We start from the raw sequence: 22,651 nt of genomic DNA on the forward strand, positions 1-22,651 counted from the left end.
TTTAATCTGAGGGACCGCTACAATCCATATTTAATTCTGACAGTACACATTAGTTACAAAGACCACATTATTACATCTATGCATCATCTTGGGGGAAATAAGAATATGTGGATAAATGATAACTTTGGACAACCAAATTAAATGACTTCAGAATCAATTACAACATTTAAACACTGAATTCAATGATTCATAGGTAAAAGTACATAATTATCATTATGCAGCTTAAAGTCTTACAAGTAAAAGCATTCATCATGCAGAATGACTCCTTTCAAAGTGTTATATCTATTAAATTGAGTATTGGAAAGTTATTTCTTATCAGTAACAAATGGGTATAAATGCTAATTCTCAAAGTGGAACTAAAATTAGGTACGTTGAAATGAGTAGAGTAGTAGTATATTATTGCAATATATAAGCATATATATATATATATATATGTATATGTATATGTATGTGTGTATATATATATATATATATATATATATATATATATATATATATATATATATATATATATATATATATATATATATATATACACAGGGTGGGGAAGCAAAATTTACAATGAACATTTAGTTGTTTTTTCTCAGCAGGCACTACATCAATTGTTTTGAAACCAAACATATATTGTTGTCATAATCATACCTAACACTATTATCCATACCTTTTCAGAAACTTTTGACCATATGAGTAATCAGGAAAGCAAGCGTCAAAGAGTGTGTGATTTGCTGAATGCACTCGTCACACCAAAGGAGATTTCAAAAATAGTTGGAGTGTCCATAAAGACTGTTTATAATGTAAGGAAGAGAATGACTATGAGCAAAACTATTACGAGAAAGTCTGGAAGATACTGTTAAAGAAGAATGGGAGAAGTTGTCACCCGCATATTTGAGGAACACTTGCGCAAGTTTCAGGAAGCGTGTGAAGGCAGTTATTGAGAAAGAAGGAGGACACATAGAATAAAAACATTTTCTATTATGTTAATTTTCTTGTGGCAAAAAAATTCTCATGACTTTCAATAAACTAATTGGTCATACACTGTCTTTCAATCCCTGCCTCAAAATATTGTAAATTTTGCTTCCCCACCCTGTATATATATATATATATATATATATATATATATGTCAGGGTAGAGACTGCGATCTGGTAGGATCTGCGATTCTACCAGTAGAGACTCCGATCGTAGTTTCTACCAGTAGAAACTCAGATCAGTCTCTACTGGTAGAAACTCCAATCCGAACCCTAACCCTAACCCTAACCCTAACCCTAACCCTAACCCTAACCCTAACCTTAACCCTTCTACTGGCAGGATCGGAGTTTCTACCAGTAGAGACTCTGATCGGAGTTTCTACTGGTAGAGACTACGATCGGAGTCTCTACTGGTAGAATCGCCGATCCTACCAGATCGCAGTCTCTACCCTGACATATATATATATATATATATATATATATATATATATATATATATATATATATATATATATATATATATATTTATATATATCTTTAAGAAGCCACAAATGTATAAATGTGAATTTAAAAAAGCTAAATTTTCCTCTGAGATGTAAAAGTGCATAAAGTAGTATTAAAAAAATATACTCAACTAAAGGTCATCTACCTCAAATTGTATCTTAAGTATGTTACTAAGTATGATGTGTGTTTTGTAGAATCTGAGTCTTGACTTGGACAGCAGTGGTGAACAGCCTCTGATTTCAAACTTGTCCTGCCCAGACATACTTTGATAAAAATGCACTTCTACAAAAACCAACTTAATTTTTGGAATAGATGTATGAACACCTGTAATTGTCTCCTACCATAACTGCATTTTCTTGTTTGATGTCCAGGGTCTTCGGTTGCTCTCTGTTTTGTCACATTCAAAGAGCTGGATCCCCTCCAGGTGTCACATCACTCATTTGAACTTGGAGGGGTTCTTTTCCAGTGCTCTGCCAGTCTCCATTAACACCAACGTGGCCGCTGTCATGTCTGCCCTCCATCATCTCACCGACCTGACGCTGAGTTACTCCTGTGTGTCAGATGAGCTGCTACTGGCTCTCCACCCCAAACAACAGGCGAAGAAGCTGGACACCCAAGAGAATGGCAGACCCTTGCAGACCTTATCCCTGTACTGCACTGTACATGAGCCGCATAGTCAGGTAAAATGGATGTAGATTAGGACACCGGTTCCACAACTGTTCCAGCACAAGAACCAGAAGAGACAGTTCGTGTTTCCTCAGGACATAAACTTACCCTAAAAACATAATGAATGACCGCAGATCTACATTTTTAATGATTTCTCCACTGTTAAATCATTGTCCCTGAATGTCCATTTTAGAATAGAATAGCTTTTATTATCATTGTGTGTACAGTAAAATTAGGAGTGCTGCTCCAGTCAGTGTAACAATATTAATAATAATAAAAAAAATACTTCATAAAATAATAAAATAGAGAGAATATAAAATTACAGAAACTAAAAACGAGATAAAAAAATAGAATATAAAATTTTACAAAAAGTAAAATAAGAAAAGAACTAAAAGTACAATAAAAAAAAATGACATAAAATATGACTAGACACAAAAGTAACAGTATTGACAGTATGTAACTTTGTATATCTATGAAACAGTATGTATATCCATAAATTCAAGGTTATATATAAATAGTGTAATTATTTTTGGATAAATATTGAATAAATATTGCATCGTTACTGCTAAAACAGAACATTGCATAAGCTGTAGAAGATTATTACACAACTTATTGCACATAATTCACATTATATAATCTTATTGCACCTATTTGGAAGTGCTTGTATGAGGATTTTATATTTTCGTGTTACGTCTTTAAATATTGTTTTTGTCTTGTTTTTTTTTTTTTACATCATTTTAGTCTTGTTAGTTCTTTGACCTCATTTATTTTCTTGTTGCCTCTTTGCATTTTTGTTTTTTATCTTGTTATGTCATTGCCATATTATTAGGTCATTTAGCCTTGTTATGACTTTTGGACAATTTTAATATAATTTATGTTATTTTTGTCTTGTTACCTGTGCTACACCATCATCATGTCCATCTTAATTACTACTTTATGACCTGTTGCATCTTTGACATTTTGTTCTTGTTAGCTCTTTATCTTCATTAAACTTTTTACAGAATTTTTCTCTTGCTACATCTTTTATGTTGTTTATGTCATATCCATTGTGTCCCATAATGTTAGTCTTGGTACAGCCTTTTGCATCATTTTAATCTTTTTACGTTATTTATGTCTGTTGTGGGTTTTACCTGTCCATTTTATTTCAACACTTTCTTCTTGTTACATCTTTCACTAACCCTACTATGTAGTCTACAAGCTACAGTATAAGGTCACACATTAACCTGGTTGGGACTTTTCCACCCATTAAAAATCCCTCTTGGCAGAATCATCGAGTATTTTTTTTAGGATTAATATAAAATTCCTGGGTGTAAGCATAAAAAATCCGCTAGTACAAATCCAGATCCTCAGGTTCCCTTTGTGCATTTCTTCATCTCTTTTAAGATGGTGAGCAGTGACTCATGGGCAAGTTTGGTATCAAACTGCCCAGACCTGAAGGTGAAGTTGACAGTGGACCACATCATTAATAGGGAGCGACTCATGAGGATACTGCTGCCTAAAATCCCCCTGACAGAATTCAGTATGAGAGGTTTCTACTCCTACAATAATAACTGGAGTGGGAAACCTCTGCTGTTGGAGCTGCTGCTTCCGTTCAGCCTCAGCCTGCAAGTCAGCAGCGAGCACCACACACTGAATCACACCAGCATCAGCTCACAGTGGAGCAGATGGGACTGTGACACTTTTTCTTGAAACTTGAAACTGGTTGGCAATTGATTCTTACTCCGTCTGTAAACAGTGGACTTAGGTCCCGATTCATCCATATTGAGTCCATATTTGATCTATGTAAATGGCTTTTACACTGAATATTGGAAAGTAATTTTTTTATCAGTAACAAATGGGTATAAATGCTAATTCTCAAAATGGAACTGAAATTAGATATGTTGAAATGAGTAGAGTAGTAGTATATTACTGCAATATATAAGCATATTGTTGTTATATATATATATATATATATATATATATATATATATATATATATATATATATATATATATATATATATATATATATATATGTCTGTATATATATATATATGTCTGTATATATATATATCTTTAAGAAGCCACAAATGTGAATTTAAAAAAGCTAGATTTTCCTCTGAGATGTAAAAGTGCATAAAGCAGTATTAAAAAAAATATACTCAACTAAAGGTCATGTACCTCAAATTTTAACTTAAGTATGTTACTAAGTATGATGTGTGTTTTGTAGAATCTGAGTCTTGACTTGGACAGCAGTGGTGAGATGCTGGATGAGGAGCTGCTTGAGCTAGTTAGTGTGTGTGAGCACCTGGAGCATCTGGAGATCCACACGTTTATGGAGCTCAGCACCGTGGAGAGACTGTTGAACATCAGACTGTCACACAAGCCCTCACTCAATCATATCAGAGTAATAAAAATAACACAAATAATAACTGCACATACACACAGATGTTTATACAGAATATGCTATATTGCTTTGATTGGTGATCATCTTTTTCAGGTGACAGTCTACACAAATGACAACACAGACTTCAGCGAGGCAAAGAACCGTCTGAGGGTGATACTGTCCAGCTACTCAGATGTCCCTTCTGAACTGGACTTCATCGTTACAGTCCGGCCCTAATGGTGATCGTGACACCTGTGCATGAGTGCTTGCAGAAAAGCTGGCCACTGGCTTATCACAAATTCACAATAGTAATCTAAACTAAAATATACTAATTTGTTATTACCTTTGATACTTTAGAGTGTTCTGTTTAAATTGGTTTCTCTTTGCCTTCTTTCACCTTTGTATTTTGTTTCTACTTATGTTCGATATAAACTTCAAACTTCAAAAAGAATGCAGCATGAAATGAATGTCTCACAAATCAAAGCACCATAAGAACAATGTTTAGTCCTCTTGATGTGGAGTTTTCATAATGACACACTCAGTCTGTTGTTCTTCTCAGTGGGTAGGGAGTGTGGATGTGTAGATGTGTGTAGTGTCTGACCTAGATTTACTGTAGAGGGTGAGCTGGGAGGCAGTGTGTCCATGTGTGCACTCTGGCATGCTCTATTTAAAGAAACAGGGATTTACACTTAATAATATAACCAACTCCTGTTTGCACAACATGTAGCAGTAAAGGAATCAATTGCTTTGTAATTGTTATGCTGGATTAATAAAGTTTTCTATTATCTTATTTTTATATCACAAAAATCCTTTGTAGATATCATACAAATAAAGGTCAAGCTTACATATCTACGCATGCATGTATTTATGTATCGATGCATGCCTGTATCTATATGTGTATAGATGGATGAATGTATCTATGCATGCATGTATGTATAGATGCAGAGGGTCTGATACTGCTGGTCTTTCCTTCCCACAGCCAAAAGAATATATCACAGAATATACCCGCCATGTCACACCATGTGCAACTATATTGTAAATATGCAAGTAACATTTCAATCTAAATTTATTTAAATAGATTTATTTTTGTTTATTTTTCATGTTTCACTCGTATGTTTCTGCCTGTCTTCTCTGCATTTTGTTTTTTGCCACTTAATGGTGACATTTCCTTATGGTGGGATCAGTAAAGTCATATCTAATCTTATATCATATCTTATGCATATAGAGGCTGGTATGAAATGACTATAATTGGTGAAGATTTTAATATGAGGTACTAAGTGGCCAACATAATGATAAAATGAAATGCTTGAATACAATGTTGATATGTGTACTGTGCAGAATTTGCGCCGCATTTTACTTTGTTTTTATTTATTTAGTTAAATTTTACTTCCTTACTTATTTTATCTCATATTTTAGTACTATATTCTGTATGTTGGACAGAAAGTAAGTTTCTTTTATTGAACAATGAACAATTGAACAGTAGATATACATAATAGTATACATCAAAGTAGGATAGAAAAATTCACAATATATTTTACATTTCAAAAATATAGAAACAAATGTAAGTAATATATATATATATATATATATATATATATATATATATATATATATATATATATATATATATATATATATATATATATATATATAAAGCTCGAGGTATAAAATAGAAATTACACAAATTAAATAAAATTATAAACTTGACATAGTTTTTTGATTTTATTTGCTTTAGAGTTTGAGAAAGTAAGTAAAATGTGTATTTGTTTATATAAATGATGTTCTCTGCTGTGGATTTCTTAGTTGTTGACAGTTGACATCAACCTCAACATGAGTAAACCGACAACCTCCATGTTATTGGTCGTCAAACATCATGCCTTGTCACGTGACTGCAGGGAGGCTCGTGCGGCGAGCTGAGCCAATGGGCTGCCTCGTCACCTGACCGTCATTTGAATAATGATGCTCCCCCCTGCCGCCGCCACATTGGACCTTCTGCCTGTGTTCTTCCCGTCTGTTGTTGTCTAAGCGGGTTTCCAACACCTCTGGGCCTGCACTGTTATCTCAAACCCAGGCCGAAATGTCTTCACTGCTGAGGCCGTTTTCTGTGTGCGAGGGGCCGTGTGAGAGCTGCGGGGCCCGGCGAGGATGCGCGAGCTCCGGTTCCCATCAGCAGCAGCAGCAGCAGCAGCCCCCGTCCCCATCCCAGCTCCTGGCCGCCACCGCCTCGGGGCTGGGCTCTCTGCCGCTTCACCAGCGGTCGTACGCGGCGAGGAGAAACCTGGCGGCCGCTGCGGTCGGAGGAAGGAAAATCACGCATCCCGGGAAGGCCATCCTAGCAGGTTTATCATTATCACCGTACTGCTTTCCGCCTAATCTCGGTCTGTCGGCCATTAAAACTGGGTCAAAACGCAGTGAAGCAGCGGTGATGCTTCTGCATTTATGTGATGTAGTTTTATGTATTTATCTTCATTGTATTTGGTGCATACTCCTTTAAATCTATCCTTTTAAATGTAAAAAGATGCTGAAAGCTTAACCCTTCCATGCATGAATTATGAGAACATTAATCAAGATTTTTTTTTCCAGAGAGGTTTTTGTCTCTCTTTCAGCATGAAAAAAAAAACAAACTAAAAAAACAACAACAATGTAATTAAATTTTTTTATGAACCTTTTTTCATGGAGTTACAAAATGTCCATTCAACTGGACACCATACGTTTAATTTTATAAGCAAAGAAACATGTATTTACTGATATACTGTGTGAAAACTATGAAATAAAAACATGGTTAATGCTGCTATTCTGATGTGTTCTCACATTTTAACGTACTCTAATTCTATTTTTTACTCACTTCATGGAGATAATATGCAAAAAACAACTTTTTGTTTAAAAACAAAACAAAAAATAATAATTGGCATTTTGCACTCAAGCATGTTACTACAGATCAGGTTTATCTAGAATGATAAAGTTATAGTAATGATATGAATCGCAGTGTATGGGATGATGCATAAGCGTCCACTGTGTTGGTTGATATATCCACTGTAGTGACCAGTATGCATGAAAGGGTTAAGCAAAGATAGCTCTACATCCAGCACTCATCAGCTGTTTGTTAATATAAACCATTTTGTGTACTCAGACTACATTACCATCTCATCAAACCACACATCCAGATATTTCATTTCACAAAACCCACATAATTAAACTGTTATAAATGCTGAATCAGAATTGCTGCCTCATGCGTAACACTTTTGACAGCTGCTTCTATCTTCTCCCCTTTGCTTTTTCTCACTCAGGTGGAATTGCAGGAGGAATCGAGATCTGTATCACCTTCCCTACAGAGTATGTGAAGACTCAGCTGCAGCTCGATGAAAGAGCCAACCCACCACGATACAGAGGGATTGGTAGGTCACTGGGACTCTGACTGACTGTAGGTTTGTGTGCTACAGTTTTCAGCTGCAGACTGTAATCACTAGTCTCTACTCTTAATGCGTGCAGGTGACTGTGTGAAGCTGACAGTGCAAGACCACGGGCTAAGAGGGTTGTATCGAGGTCTCAGCTCTTTGCTCTATGGATCTATACCTAAGTCTGCAGTGAGGTGATTACATACTGACAATACGCTGTGCTGTTGCATTTCTTCCACATCAGTTTCTATGCTAAAATACAAACTGTAGCCTATAAAACACAGTGGAGTTGCAGTAGGAAAGCATTTTATCCATTCTGTGTTCTCACTTTGCAGCAACAAAAAGCAATGCAAATGATGATTTTTATTACTGATTAATATGTCACTTGTTTTCTTGAGCTGTTGAAAAGTGTCTGTCACAGTTTCTTAAACCAAAGATCACAATGGTCAATGGTCTTAAACATGTGTAATTTATTATAATGTTCACATAAGGAAGAATATGAAATTCAGACTTTTTGAGGAACCAGAACCATCCAAAAATAAACCCTGTGCCTCTAAATCATAGATGTCAAACTCATTTTAGGGGCCACATATAACCCAATTTGATCTCAAGTGGGCTGAACAAGTAAAATAACAGCATAGTAACCTATAAATAATGACAACTTCTCTTTTTGTAGTGCATGAAAGTAAATTGCATTATAAAAATGTTTACTTGTACAAACTATCCTTTCACACAAAATGTGAAAAACCATGAACTATGTGAAATGTTTTAAGAAAAATAAGGGAATTTTAACAATACTATGCCTCATCATTTATGCATATACATTATCTTACAGTTACAGTGGATCTACAAATGCACAAAACATTTAGTAACAGGCATCTGGAACTGAAAAATTTGTTATTTAATGTATATTCTTCTGTATAGTTGTTGCACCTCGCAAATTCATCCAGTTTTGGCTCATGGGCTGTATGTTTGACACCTCTGCTCTAAATGATACCTATGTGTCTTTATTTTGTCCATAAACAGAAATTTCGGAGTGTTCCTCTTGGTTAGTGTGTGCTAATCTTTTGTCACCTGTCTTTGTTTTCCATAGATTTGGCACTTTTGAGATGCTCAGTAACCCCATGCGTGATGCCACCGGTCGGTTAGATAACACGCGGAGCCTCTTGTGCGGTTTAGGAGCAGGAATAGCAGAGGCCATCGTGGTTGTCTGCCCAATGGAAACGCTCAAGGTCAGTGGAGCTGTAATTCTGTCTACAACAGTAACCTGAAGAAACCGTGGATGATGAAGCAATATTTTCATCAACATCATCCTCTTCCAGGTGAAGATGATCCACGACCAGTGTTCCCTCAGACCTCGATACAGAGGTTTCTTTCATGGTGTCAGTGAGATTATCAGAGAGCAAGGTAAGACAGCTCCATGGATCAGGACTTTGCAAGTGAAATGTAATCCACCCATACAATGCACTGGTATTGGTATTTTATTATATGGTGATTGCTGGTGCAAGTGGATACAAACTGTCTATGCTGTATGTCATATCAAAATCTATTTTATGAATTTAGTAATATATTTTTTAAATTATCTTTTTGCAAATTTAATGTGGTTTATAGCTGGCTGGTGTGGAGTTTGTGTGTTACTCCAACTGTCCAAAGACATCGACCTTAATAGGTTAACAGGTCAATGTAAATCTCCCATAGGTGTTAATGTGAGACTGAATTGTTGGTTGTCTGCATGTATCAGCCCTGTGAATAAGGGGTGACAGGATGCACCCTGCTTTTGTCCGATGGTAACTGGGATAGGCTCTAGCTCACCCCTGGCCCTCCAGAGGATTAAACAATTCACAAAATGAATGAATGAACATATGGTTTATATGTTGGATAAACTCAGTTTTGCATTTCAAGGCAAAGATATAATTAAATAGCATATATTAGGACTTAACTAATGGCAAAAAGTCAAACTGTAATATAATTGTAGTCATGAAATGAGTCATGAGATTTTCGAGGGAATGAGGATGTTTGTATTTAATCTTCAGAGAAGAATATAAAAAAAAATCCTTTGGGGAGAATATGATTTTGTTCATCACAATGCTTCATTTATGTTGGAACAGCTTTTACATTTATATACGTATTTATATATTGCATGGGCTGCCCCAGTATGGCTCATTTGGTAGTGTACCCCGCATGGCCCAAGGCTTTATCGTGGTGATCTAGGTTTGATTCCTGGTCCAGGTTTTTTGTTGCATGTTGTCTCCTCTGTTTCTCTCCACTGTATACTGTATCTCTAATAAGTGCAAAAATATCTGTAAAAAAAACTGCATCTTCTGCAGTTTTTAAGAAAATAACAAATTCCCTCTGTGGTCATTTTAGTTTATTTATTTCATTCATGAAATCAAAGAAATTTAAAAAAAAAAATTCACTGGAAAAGAAAATCTGCTTTTACATGTCAGCAGAATGCCCATATTATGTATAAAAAGGAGCAGACAGAGGAACAATCTTTTATTTTACCCTCTCTAACTAAATACCTGTATGATTACAGTGATAGTCAAATAGAACTGTGAAATCAATATCTTAATATAATAGACTATCTCATTCATAACTCAACATCATTATATTCAACACCACCAACAATTAATTTCCTGTTTCATAATTTCCTCCTAGGGAGATGAATAAATTATATCTTATCTTATCTTAATTCCTTAGTATGTTGATTTAATGGACTTTTAAAAATTCTGTCATATCTTTTCTGAGCTTGTTCCATAAACTGACTCTGTTTTACTGAGATACATTGTTCCATTACTTAAAATAAAGTTAATCCATTCCCATATTTGAATATAGCATTTGACCACATTGCAGTTCTGATTGTATTTTGATTCATTGCGTATACCTGCTGTATTTTTGCACAATATTTGAAATATGTCAGATAGAAATGTTTGTCCAACACTGGTCTGAGCTTTGTGTTTGTCTTATTAAGGTGTAAGAGGGACGTATCAAGGTCTGACAGCGACTGTCCTAAAACAAGGAACGAATCAGGCGATCCGATTCTATGTCATGAATGCGCTTCGTAATTGGTATAAAGGTGAGAAAGCCTAGTGTTCACTCATCAGTCATTTTTCTGTCCATTAGTAACAAACACTGATAACGTTTCTGTTCTTTCTTCTGTGTGTATTGTGATATGGAAACAAAGTTAAAGGTTCTGGCACAACTTCACCTGCCTCCAAGGTGCATGGAGAAGGGATAAACAAAGCAGATTCAAATTTCAGCAGCACTTGTTGTACAGAACAGCTTTATTAAAGCTGGATCAACATGTTTTGGCTTGTGGCCTTCATCAGGGCCATCATAAAATACATAACCAACTGCATTTAAATATGGGTGTAAACATAAAAATACTCTAAAAAATAGAAAACATCACTAATCAATCCAACCTATACATAAATGTATTAATTGACCTGTGGGGTACTTGTAAAGATGGGATGGATATAAGACTAGATGGTTCGAGATAATTGTGCCAACATAGCAGAGAGATGAGGGGGGGTTTCCCATTAGACACATGGCTGACACAAAAGGAAGAGCAAAAACATATGTAAATTCTGATACCTTCACCTTTGGATTTAGGTGATGACCCCAGAAAAGAAATGCACCCAATAGTTACAGCAATGTTTGGAGCGACGGCAGGAGCTGCCAGTGTTTTTGGTAATACTCCTCTTGATGTGGTGAAAACAAGGATGCAGGTAAGAATCACACCTTTTGATTGTTTTTCTTTCACAAAGAACATCAAGTTTTCTAATAACACTGTAATTTTCTAGGGTTTGGAGGCCCATCGCTACAAAAACACAATAGACTGTGCCTTCCAGATCTTGAAGCATGAAGGTCCACAGGCGTGAGTAACACTTTTAATGCTTTTTCAATGCCGAAGACAAACCTGTTATCAAGAGGATGGATATGTTTTTTCAGGGCTGATACAGATGGTTAGTAATTGCTGAAAATGATAACTGTACCATACCGTCTTGTTCTGCTTATCCGGGTCTGGGTCTCGGGGGCAGCAGCCTCACCAGAGGAGCCCAGACAGCCCTCTCCCCAACCACTTCCACCAGCTTCTCTGGGGGAATCCCGAGGCATTCCCAGGCCAGCCAAAAGATTTAATCCCTCTAACATGGTCTGGGTTGGCCCCGAGGTCTCCTCCCGGATGGACATGCCTGAAGCACCTCCCCAGGGAGGCATCCGGGAGGCATCCTCATTAGATGCCCGAACCACCTCAGCTGGCTCCTCTTGAGAAGCAGCGGCTCTACTCTGAGTCCCTCCCAGATGTCCGAGCTCCTCACCATATCTCTAAGGCTGAGCTCAGCCACCCTGCAGAGGAAACTCATTTTAGCCACTTGTAGTCGTTCTTTCGGTCATTATCCAGAGGTCATGACCGTAGCTTCTTACCTCAGGTGGAGCAGTTTAAGAAAATGATACCTAATAAAAGTGAATTAAGAAGAAATGTTGAATAGAAAAAAAATAATAAACTTTTCATCAGTATTTTAAAGGTCCAGTGTGTAATATTTAGTGACATCTAGAGGTGAAATTGCAGATTGTACTGGTCTGACCTCAAATGACCCCCTCCTGTATGGTGGCTTTTGTTAGAGCTGGTGTTTATTTTGTTCATTCTGAGCCTTTTATTTAAATGCACATAATTCTGATGCACACAATATGCAACATATTCGATGATTGTTATACAGCTTCATAATGAATGCAACCTAGTGTGAAAGGTTCATTCTGTTCTGTGCACACAGCCAATTTAGTTAAACATTACATCTCTAAAGGGATTCTAAATATGACAGACAATAAAATAATCACAACAATTACCAAGAAACATCAGCCAGATAAATGTAGAAGCATCACATCAAATCTGAACATTAACTGAAACCTAGCTATCCCCAGAGTGAAATGATAACACGAAGTAGCCTAGTTCTGATCTCCGTTATGTATCACTTTTTATTTGGCCACACCAACCAGTCAGATATACACTTTCATTATTTCGATGTGGCATGTTTCAAATTGGCCAGATCGACAAGGACAAAATAAAATATTTTTCAGTTATTTTAATTTTGGCATGAAGCAGGGCAGTTTGGTTTGGTGGGGCAGCTGGAGCATTTGGGGGGGCATTGATCCCCGTGCCCATGCCTAGAACCGGCCACGCCAATCCCACACAAATCAAATCAGACACTTAAACCCTGACGTCATTGCGTCCACAGGTTCTACAAAGGGACGGTACCTCGGCTTGGTCGTGTGTGCTTGGATGTTGCAATAGTCTTTGTCATCTACGAGGAGGTGGTCAAACTACTCAACGGTGTGTGGAAGACTCAATAAACCGACCAGACAGCGAGGGAAGCACAGTTCAGTGCCTCATGATACATACAACTGAAAACCTCTGAAGCTCTCTGCATTGCCCCATGATGGAAACTTGACCAGCTGTCAACATGATGCTTAAAATTAATTAGCAGGACTTTACCCTAAACAAGGTGTTTATGATGGAAGAAGCGGCTTGTTCTGTAATTTCTCCTCTTACTCTCTAATGATCGTACTTGGGGAGGATATTCATTTCATTTCGAAAGGATGAAAAGCTCCGATCGAATGCAGTCGATGATGTGTAGATGCATTAATTTATGCAGTTGACCAAACTTTAGTTTATTTAGAAAGTTACTATTAACCAAAGGTTAAGAAAGAAACTTGAGTAGGTTTTTAAAAAGGGATATTATGTACGTCTAATGTTTTCGCTTTCTATGACTTGTCAGCATACATGTTGTAGAGTGAACATCACTGAAACCATAAACGTGTCTTGATTCACTGAGTACTTACTATACTGAGCTACAAACAGAATCCATACTGGACACAGCTGAGCTCTGCAGTGCTACATCTCGTCCGTGCGGTATCTCAACACATCTAGGTGTTGTAGTCACTTACATGACCGTGCATGTGGTGTCGTCACACTTGAGCATTTACAGTATTTCCTCGCTGTGTTCTTGGTGATGATTTTTAGATGCTGTTCATTGTGTATTTTGTGGCCGCTGCTGACTACAGAGTATGGCTGCATGAACCTAGATGTGGCATCTTTCCTGTTACACACAGACAGTAATCACAGGCTTATTGCAGGCTACGTGAACTGGTCTGCAGTCAGAATCTCTCCTGGTTCTTTGACTGAGCTAGTATGATCAAAGTTATCATTCATTAAGCACAATGTGTAGGAAATAAATCTATATATAACAGTTTTCACATGCAGATGAGGAGGTTGTGAGCTCATGGTTTTTGTTCGAAAATGAGGAACGGCTTGTGGTTCAGTCCTCTGCAGCTGCATGTGACATTTTACAAGATGTTTAAACCCAAATAACTTGAGTTTGATCTATGATACTTCTACCAACAGGTAAATTTAAGAAGCGAGTTACTTCAGTCCAGATTAAAATACGTTAATATGTGACATCTCCAAGCCATATGACTTTAGTGTTTTATTTGCATGTAAAGCAGTTTGTTCCGATGTTCTGTCACTTTCAGATTTTTTAAGTTTACCTCAGGCTAACTTGCTTCACAATGTTTGAACGCTCACAGCCGACTGTTCTTTGAATGCAACATATTTGTTTACATTATGAACCCCGACCTGGGAGGACTACGTCACAGGCTCAGTAATGACACAGGTGACTCGTATTAAAAGAGTGAGGCTTAACATAGTGGCTTCGCACAACCTTGCACAGAAGCCTTTGATGCGTTTATGCCACTGTACTTTAGCAAAGTCTAATCATCCTCAATAGTAGCAGATCTTTATTACACAGTAGCCCAAGAGTAACATTGTTTAAATTTTATGTTTCCATGAACTAAAACACATTTTTACTGTACAGACTTTATATGTTTTTTTTGCATCTCTGCTTTTATACACAGCATGTGTACCTGTTCTTAAAGCAAATCAGATGTGGTGTCATTCACATTTCACAAGATCCAGTTGAATAAACAGAAGGAGTCTTAGCAACATTTAAAGGTCAACATTGTGTTTCAGAAAATCTCATCTAATGCTGAAATGCCAAAATAAAAAAAAAATGTTAAAAATAACTGTGGTCCACATCTAATTTATTGACACGAGTGGTGGAAACACCGAATGACACTTGAACATCAGCAAAACTACTGTAATCATTCAGGAAAGTCAATATATTAAGTAGATTAATATAATAGGATGTCATAGAGGAAGAGCAAATACTGGTTTGGTACTCATTAGGGACATTCATATCTACTTTTCTTATAGATACAGTGATTTAGTAGAAAAGACAAAAACCTCAACAGTAATATTTATAAAAGGAATATAAATTATTATATTTGATGAAAATTGCATGCCAACTTTACTGAAATCATGCAGCCAAACTACATGGCTCCACAAAAATAGAACATGAATATTTCACTCTGATTCTGAGGAAGACCACCTCAGACAGTTCAGGGTTGGAGAACCATGGTGTCAGTGCAGCAGCACCAGAAAAATTACCAGGTTAAGGCTTTGCTGACTACAGGACAGAGAAGATTAAAGGCTAGAGGAGTGGGGTAAGTGCCACAGGCATTAGTATCACAGACGGGGTATTAGTGCTCCCACCTGTTACCTATATACGGTAATTCATCGATAAAGCTTAAGGCGAAGGAGGAGAGGTAGACGTTGAGAAATCCAATTATCTTTTTTTATGATTTGCTAGTAAAATTTTTTTGTTTATCTAAATGCATGTCCCTCTGCTGCTTCTGCCCTTCTTCCAACATGATAAGTATTTATTTATAAAAACATTACTTCACTTGCCTTTCATGTATATGGCCAGCACACTGTACACCTTATAAACATGTACATACCTGGACCCTGAAGTGTGCACACATTTTACAATTTCCAGTACTGAACTTTTTTTTTTTACTAGACATTAATGGATGGATCTTCTGGTGATCATAACCTGCATTTCACATTCCCATTTAGCTGACCACTGCCACAGTGTCACATGTGAGTTTCATTCCTGTAAAGGTCATTTGCATCATGACTCGAGTTCCTTGATACAATGCCACTGTTGACAGACGGCGCAATACAGCCAAATGGGGGTGGTGGGGGATTGGGTAACCACTCGCCATTCTGGCTTCAGCCGTCAGGGGGCGCACTTGATCCGGCCCTGAAATCCTCAGCCTTTGAAAAGGGAACAGAGGTGCGGCTATCTCCTCCATCTGAAAATACACAACAGAGGGACAAGAGGTAAGCCGTACAAAACGAGTGATTTCTGATAAAACAAAAAGGAAAATGGCTTCTTCCTTTCATACTCACATCCGAAGACATTTGTCTTTTCCACCACTGGCCACCCTTTGTCCATCAGGACTCCAGTCTACTGCATACACCTAAACATGAAAAGATGGGTGACAAAAGCATAAAAAAAAAATATTTTTTTCCCTCCCCTTATTAATCCATGGCTATTTATCATATATATAATTTGAAAATGTTGTTAGTTTGAAGTGTATCCTTGTAACATATGAAAGGTGAAGAAAGACTATTTTTGGCCACTTCAGAAGACAATGTCCATCTATGTACTTGTACAAAGAATATAGAAAATAAGGCTAATTGCTGCCTTTGAGTATTAATTTCTGAAATCACAAAGTGCATTTAAATATGCCATTGTCTGCTGGTACCCATGTATATTTCAGATTATGAGAAGCACTGAATACACCTTTAAATTCCTTTTCCTGTGTCAAACTGATACAACCAGCAGTAGGATGACAGGTATCACATTAATTGTGATAAATGATACCAAAATGACACATGGACACTCCGCATCTTTTTTTAAACAAGTCTAGAATTAAGAGTGTCCCTGTTACGTTTGGCAGATCTGGTGGAGTTTTATTGTCTACTTCATCTTCTGAGTGTAATGATATGTATTACACTGAAAAAGGGTACCTGTTTTGGCCATTTGTGCAAAAATTTCTGGATTCACAAGATGCACTTGAATGTGCCATCAAAATCTGTTCGCACCTCCATGTTTCTCAGCAGAAAACTGATGAGACTTCCGATATTACAAGGAACGCTGAATACAAAGTCTCTTCTCTTACATGTTTCAGACACAAACAGTATTAATTTCTTCTATGTGACTAGTAGTTGGATCTATCCATATCAAGTAAAATTGACATAACATGATGACACAAATGTAATTGTGATCCAGTTTTGAGATAGCCTCCAGTCCTACTTTATTATCAGTATCCTATTACAAAAAAACCCTAATATAACCTGAAGATGAATATGTGAAAAGTGAGAGATAAATCTTAATAGTGAAATAAGGTACATTTTATGGCAGAATGTAATCTCATATGTAAGCAGGACTATGGGGGATGAAAGGGGTAACTTCCAAAATCATAACCCGAGGAAATAAATGCTGATAATGTATTAAGCAAGTGGGCATCTACATGTCTTATGGGATGCTTTGATAGTGTTTTGGGAAAGATGTACTTAAAATCACTGAAGAATGACCTAAATAACTGCTACTAAATACATTTGCTGGGGGGGTGAATTATAGTGCTGAACATTCTTTTGTAACTCTACAAATCAAATGTAACAGAACTTTATGGCACAGGGTAAAGGTGTAACATTTTCAAGGAAATTTTGGATATCCAGTTTTTATTCTTCCCCCATAGCTGTCCTTTACCTTCTGGGAAGGTATCCATTTCTTGCTGTGTAATATTTGTATTGGGCATTTCTATTACTAAAAACCGTACATCACAAAAAGAGAGTCAGATAATTATTTGAAGAGAAAAGAACATTATTACAATACAAACATAAAGCATCTTTTCATCTTCTCTGTTCTGAACTGTTTCTCACCTCATCAGCGTGACCAGGCAGGTCCATGTTCAGTTTGCCAGTCTTAACATCCCAAACTTTGAGCGTGCTGTCGCTACTGCCGCTGACCAGTAGCCTGCTGTCTGCAGACCACGCCACTTGATACACAGACGCCACATGGCCGCGCAGAGACATCAAATACCTGCAGGCAGGTAGACAGTTACAAAGCAGAGGGAACAAATATTAGCTTAGATCGCCATCATCTGGAGAACAGCAGTATTACATGCAAATGCTTACAGTTGCTTACAGTACAATGCTTACAGTGTACCTGTACTGGTCATGCTTTCGACATTAAATGTGCTTTGTGTTTTACTTATAAGCAAGAGAGGCACAAAGTCAGTTTAAAAAAAAAAAAAAAAATCACCACAAATGCACCACACTGGACCTTTTTATTACATGAATTACACGCAGGGGCAGAACCTATGGGGAGCAGCCATTGCCGGTCAGAGGCAACATACCCACGATGTTTCTGAATGATGGAGTGAGTAAACAGGCAACAATCAGTGAGTAACATTGAGTGGAAAGGACACGTTTGCGCTTGTTGCAGTCAGTCATTGTTTAAGGGACATGACCCAGCACGGGCCAGTAATGTGTGATCTTAGACTGGTGTCTGCTGCATGGCGTCAGTGACCAGTCCATCGCAGCCCAGGAAATCAGACAATATGAGTCTGCGTCATTACCAATGCTGGAACAGCCAGTGAAGGGGGCAACATGTCACTGACCATGCCTGACTGACAGAGCAGTGACTTAGTACTCATGCGTACTTGACAAGGGGCTATGATGAAAGTTACCTGACAGAACCGCTACTATTATACATGATCTTCTGAAATAGCTCGCAATATAAATTCACTACAGGTGCCCTTTAAAAGGTCTCTTGTTGGTGCAAGCTTCTAGTTTCTTACTTTCCAGTGCGTCCATCCCAGATTTTAATGGACTTGTCGAATGACGCTGAGGCAAGAAGTCTGGTGTCTGGAGAGAAGAGCACTTCATTGACCAGAGCGCTGTGACCCGTCATTCTGGCCAGAGGTTTCTTATCCTCTGCAGGGTTCCATAAAAACAGGGTGAAATCATCTGAGCCGGACACCAAGCGCTCCGGGGCTGAACCCTGCCAAATGAGCAAAAACTATGAAGGGTCAAAGAGTCATACACAGGCAAATACACTTTAAAGACAGCAAACAGTACTTACTCTAACTTTATGATATCTCTGCAAGGCTTTCTCCTTCAGCTCTTCCACTAGAAGATTAAAGATGAAGTGACTTTATTTCTCAGACAATCTATCAAATTAAATGACACTTTTCATTTATTTCCACAAGGAACAAATGTCAGTGGCACTCACATGATCCTGTGAGGTCTTGAGGGTTAACAGTTGCAGTTGCAGGTTCGAAGGCTCCAGTACGGAGAACATAGTCTGTGCTGAGAGCCAGGGTGTTCACCCAGTGGGCATGCCCATGCAGAGTCCTGCACTGGACACCCTGCACCCACACAATCAAACAAATGCACACTAAGTCCTGTAACACTGCAGATGTCACATCACAGTATCACAACCACACACACTTACATCTTTAGCTCTCCAAACTTTGACAGTCCTGTCCTGGGATGAAGTGTAGAGGAGTCCATCTCCTCCCCACTTCACGCAGGTGACTGAATGAGTGTGTCCTGTCAGGATCTTCTCACAGCGTCCTAACACAGTGTCCCAAATACGCACTGAACCATCCTTAGAGCTGCTGACCAGGTACCGACATTCCGGGTTACTGAAAGAAATGGAGGGAACCACACATGAGGAAGAACTACTAGCACAATGTGTCTAAATTTTCAACAATATATTCACTATACAGCAATATTTTAGTACAAGTCAGTAAACACAAAAATTGTTTGAGGCATGTGAAAAAACTAAGCTATGATAAAGACCTGAAACCTTTGGTATTGGCTTAGATAACTGATATTAGGTACTGGACAAGTAAACACAAACACAAGTAAACTGTGTTTAGGCTGCAAGTGAATTAGACTTTCTATGAACAATGAAGGCTTTAGATTTCTGTATGTTTTGTTTTTTTAATGAATGTTCATGTAGCTCCTTGTTCTTCTTCATACTTTACTATAATATAGTCTGTTTGATTTAGTAGAAAGTGATTACATGGTTTGGATGCTTACAGATGAAGAGGTTCCCAGCAAAGCCAGGTGATCCACTTGGTGTGTCCTGTCAGAGTCTTCCCTATCTGCGTCCCCGTCGCTGGATCCCACAGAAAAATCTGCAGACAGTACGACAGATTAATGTGGGAAACCGATTTAAAAGGTAGATCAGTTGTACTGTCAGCATTAGAAAAGTATTATAAACATACCTGACTGTTCTTGCAACCTGATGCCAGCTTTTTACCATCGGGTGACCAGGCAATACTCAAAACCCAATGTGTGTGTCCTTAAATAGAGCAGATCAGTATCAGATCGAATTTCTTTCTTTATGAGCTGCGAATCACACAGGCTGTTTTTTTAACCAATTTCAAACCTTTATACCTCTAGCAGTGTGGTGAGGCGTCTCAGTCATCAAGTCCCAGAAGCGGACTGTGGTATCACCGGAACCACTGGCCAAATATCTATAAAAACAAAACAAAACAGATCAACAAGTAAATCAGGACACAAGTGCATATTTTAGTTTATTTTAACACTTTCTCACCACAAGCAGACAGAAAGAGTGCACTTTTATTTTTGGTCAGTTACTCACTTGCCAGTGGGGCTGAAGGCAGTAGATATTACAGCCTCAGTGTGTCCCTGTAACGTGCTGGTACAGCGGGCCACAGCACGGACCTTGAACACGGCCTGAGGCTGGTAGACCACCGGCAGGACCTGCTCTGTCTCAACCCCAAGAGTTTTCACACACGACCCCAGACTGGACACCACCTCTGCCTCCCCACGCACAAAAAATGCCAAAGGGACTGGTTCCTCCTGCAGCACGAAACAGACCAGTGCATATTTGATGGTTATGGAGTTCAAGATTTCAGATTGTATCACACAGTTTAACTTGAATAACTACTGTAATCATTTGATCCTAATAGCTTAAAAATAATTATTAAATCACCTGTCATTCTCTAGTTATGTTCAAGAAAACAGAGCATCAAATTACTTTTTGATATTCTCATTTTGGATGACTAACTGTTTTTAGAGTGCAACATCAGGTGCTCTTGATGAATTTTACAAATTTTTGTTATCATTAGTTTAAATACAGCTCATTTCTATAGTAAACTTATACAAAGGAAATTTGTCTTTTGCCATAGGTTTCATTTAATTTCTGTATTTGTTCATTTCATGAAGATACACAATACTACAATAAATAACTAGCACAGAAACTCATTAGAAATACAAACCAATACTTTTCAAGACTGAAAGGAGCAGTAAGAACAGAATTCATATTTTACATCTGCCCCTTACTAGAACACAAAAACGAAACCAAAAAAATTTTCTACATCTTCATCTACACCCTTAATTACATCAAGATAGAGCAAAACAACCCTTATAAGGTTAATTCGCAAGATCAAAACAACTCACATTTCTAATTAGTTGCACCAAGGAAACACTGATGGCTTCAAGTCATGTTTTTGACAAATGTTGACTCTTTTCTTTGTCATATGCTATAGTAATCATCAACATTGTAAGGTAAAAGAACAGAAACGTGTAGACTGTTGATATGACCATAACAGTTACTGAAAATCTCCTTTAGACTATAACGTGTCACGTTCAATGATGTTGTTTCAGTCAATCATTATTATATTGTACTCAATGGTGAATGCTACTTCAAACAATTTGAAATGTAACATTTTATAATAATAATATTTTATAATAACAGCTATGCAAGGCCCATATATGGAATGATTACAGTTTTATCACATCTGTCATGATAATTAAACAGGCAACTGATACCTTTTGAAGCAGTGCATTGCAGACCAGTTGCAGTTTGTCCACAGTAATGTCCAGAGGCACATCAAAAGGTGAACCCAAAACTTCTCCATCCTCATCCTGAAACTGGATCAAAAGCCGCTCCACGTCCTCAGTCGACATACTGTTTGTGACTTGATCCAAAGCTTTCAAAAAGGTATCTATAATCAGGTAGGGGATGTACAATTATATTTATTTACCTACATTACACGATCCTGTCATTAATGCCCCTGGTTTCCTTTTGAATTGGCTATTACTATCTTCGAATAATATAAACATATGCTGATGTTTAAAAGTTTGACGATGCAAACCCATTTTGCAGAGTCCACTTCACTGTTCGATCACAATTATTGCACCTTTTGCCATTAGCTAACACTAGCCCAAACAGCTAGCCACAAGTCAGACTGTTACTAGAATAACAGAAAAAAGAATCAAAAGACGCATTTAGATTTGAACCAAAAGTTTCACTAAACATGTCCTACCTGACCCTTTACTGTTAGTTAGCCTATGTAAACCATATGATGTAAAGCAGTAAAGCTAACGCTATGTAAGCTAGCCTGCTTTAGCCTGTTAGTCATTTTAGAGAATTAACTTCTCTTACCAGCGGTGACAGGATAGTATAAACAGGTGCCTGCTTTAAACACATTTGTACGATCTTATATTACATTTTACTGTAACATAAATGAAGTTTACCTTTAACAAAAAAGCGATGTGTTAAACTCTCCACGTGTGTATGACCAAAGAACCTGCACAGTTAAGATGGCCAAGTGTAGTTGATGCAGAGGGACGGATTTGCGCAAAGAATTATGGGATCTTACGGGAGGAGCAAGGGAGGAACAATTGCGTTTCCTTTATAGAGTTTGAGAGTGTAATCTTTACTGCGTTGCATCTCTGTATGCGCATGTATAGTCAGGTATACATCAATAAAAATAGACAGTTAAGGTATTATTATTATTATTATTATTAT

At 37.6% G+C, this 22,651-nt stretch overlaps 2 protein-coding genes across 3 annotated transcripts; one reads left to right on the top strand and one right to left on the bottom strand.

The window, feature by feature from the left end:
• The first annotated feature begins 6,469 nt into the window (after positions 1–6,469).
• On the top strand, positions 6,470–14,742 carry slc25a1a (solute carrier family 25 member 1a). The gene is made up of 9 exons (XM_030154322.1): positions 6,470–6,839; positions 7,788–7,895; positions 7,990–8,089; positions 8,989–9,127; positions 9,218–9,302; positions 10,867–10,971; positions 11,508–11,623; positions 11,699–11,772; positions 13,130–14,742. Exons 1-9 carry the CDS (start codon positions 6,578–6,580, stop codon positions 13,242–13,244), a joined length of 1,104 nt encoding a protein of 367 aa, XP_030010182.1. The 5' UTR covers positions 6,470–6,577; the 3' UTR covers positions 13,245–14,742.
• An 872-nt stretch (positions 14,743–15,614) lies between these two features.
• On the bottom strand, positions 15,615–22,429 carry nle1 (notchless homolog 1 (Drosophila)). Of its 2 annotated transcripts, XM_030154321.1 has the most exons (13): positions 22,383–22,429; positions 21,670–21,834; positions 20,477–20,697; positions 20,269–20,348; positions 20,097–20,173; positions 19,909–20,006; positions 19,316–19,508; positions 19,094–19,229; positions 18,944–18,990; positions 18,660–18,862; positions 17,740–17,899; positions 16,201–16,271; positions 15,615–16,103 (listed from the first exon to the last, which is right to left on the bottom strand). In XM_030154321.1, the coding sequence occupies exons 2-13, from the start codon at positions 21,805–21,807 to the stop codon at positions 16,091–16,093; spliced, it is 1,437 nt and encodes a 478-aa protein (XP_030010181.1). In that variant the 5' UTR covers positions 21,808–21,834; positions 22,383–22,429; the 3' UTR covers positions 15,615–16,090. The 2 variants fall into 2 exon arrangements, with proteins under 2 accessions (XP_030010181.1, XP_030010180.1); XM_030154320.1 differs by lacking the exon at positions 22,383–22,429 and having other exon boundaries at positions 21,670–21,840.
• Between the last annotated feature and the right edge of the window lie 222 nt (positions 22,430–22,651).

Source organism: Sphaeramia orbicularis, chromosome 14 (assembly GCF_902148855.1).
Source record: "Sphaeramia orbicularis chromosome 14, fSphaOr1.1, whole genome shotgun sequence".
NCBI lineage: Eukaryota > Metazoa > Chordata > Actinopteri > Kurtiformes > Apogonidae > Sphaeramia > Sphaeramia orbicularis.

What these genes read in the sequence shown, in the direction of transcription:
- slc25a1a (XM_030154322.1), top strand. Translation starts at nt 6,578, where the DNA reads ATGTCTTCACTGCTGAGGCCGTTTTCTGTGTGCGAGGGGCCGTGTGAG. An exon ending in CGGGAAGGCCATCCTAGCAG is followed by an intron (nt 6,840 to 7,787) that starts GTTTATCATTAT and finishes TTTCTCACTCAG; the next exon opens with GTGGAATTGCAGGAGGAATC. An exon ending in ATACCTAAGTCTGCAGTGAG is followed by an intron (nt 8,090 to 8,988) that starts GTGATTACATAC and finishes TGTTTTCCATAG; the next exon opens with ATTTGGCACTTTTGAGATGC.
- nle1 (XM_030154321.1), bottom strand. Translation starts at nt 21,807, where the DNA reads ATGTCGACTGAGGACGTGGAGCGGCTTTTGATCCAGTTTCAGGATGAG. An exon ending in CAGGTTGCAAGAACAGTCAG is followed by an intron (nt 20,007 to 20,096) that starts GTATGTTTATAA and finishes TACTGTCTGCAG; the next exon opens with ATTTTTCTGTGGGATCCAGC. An exon ending in TGGGATGGACGCACTGGAAA is followed by an intron (nt 17,900 to 18,659) that starts GTAAGAAACTAG and finishes ACCTGCCTGCAG; the next exon opens with GTATTTGATGTCTCTGCGCG.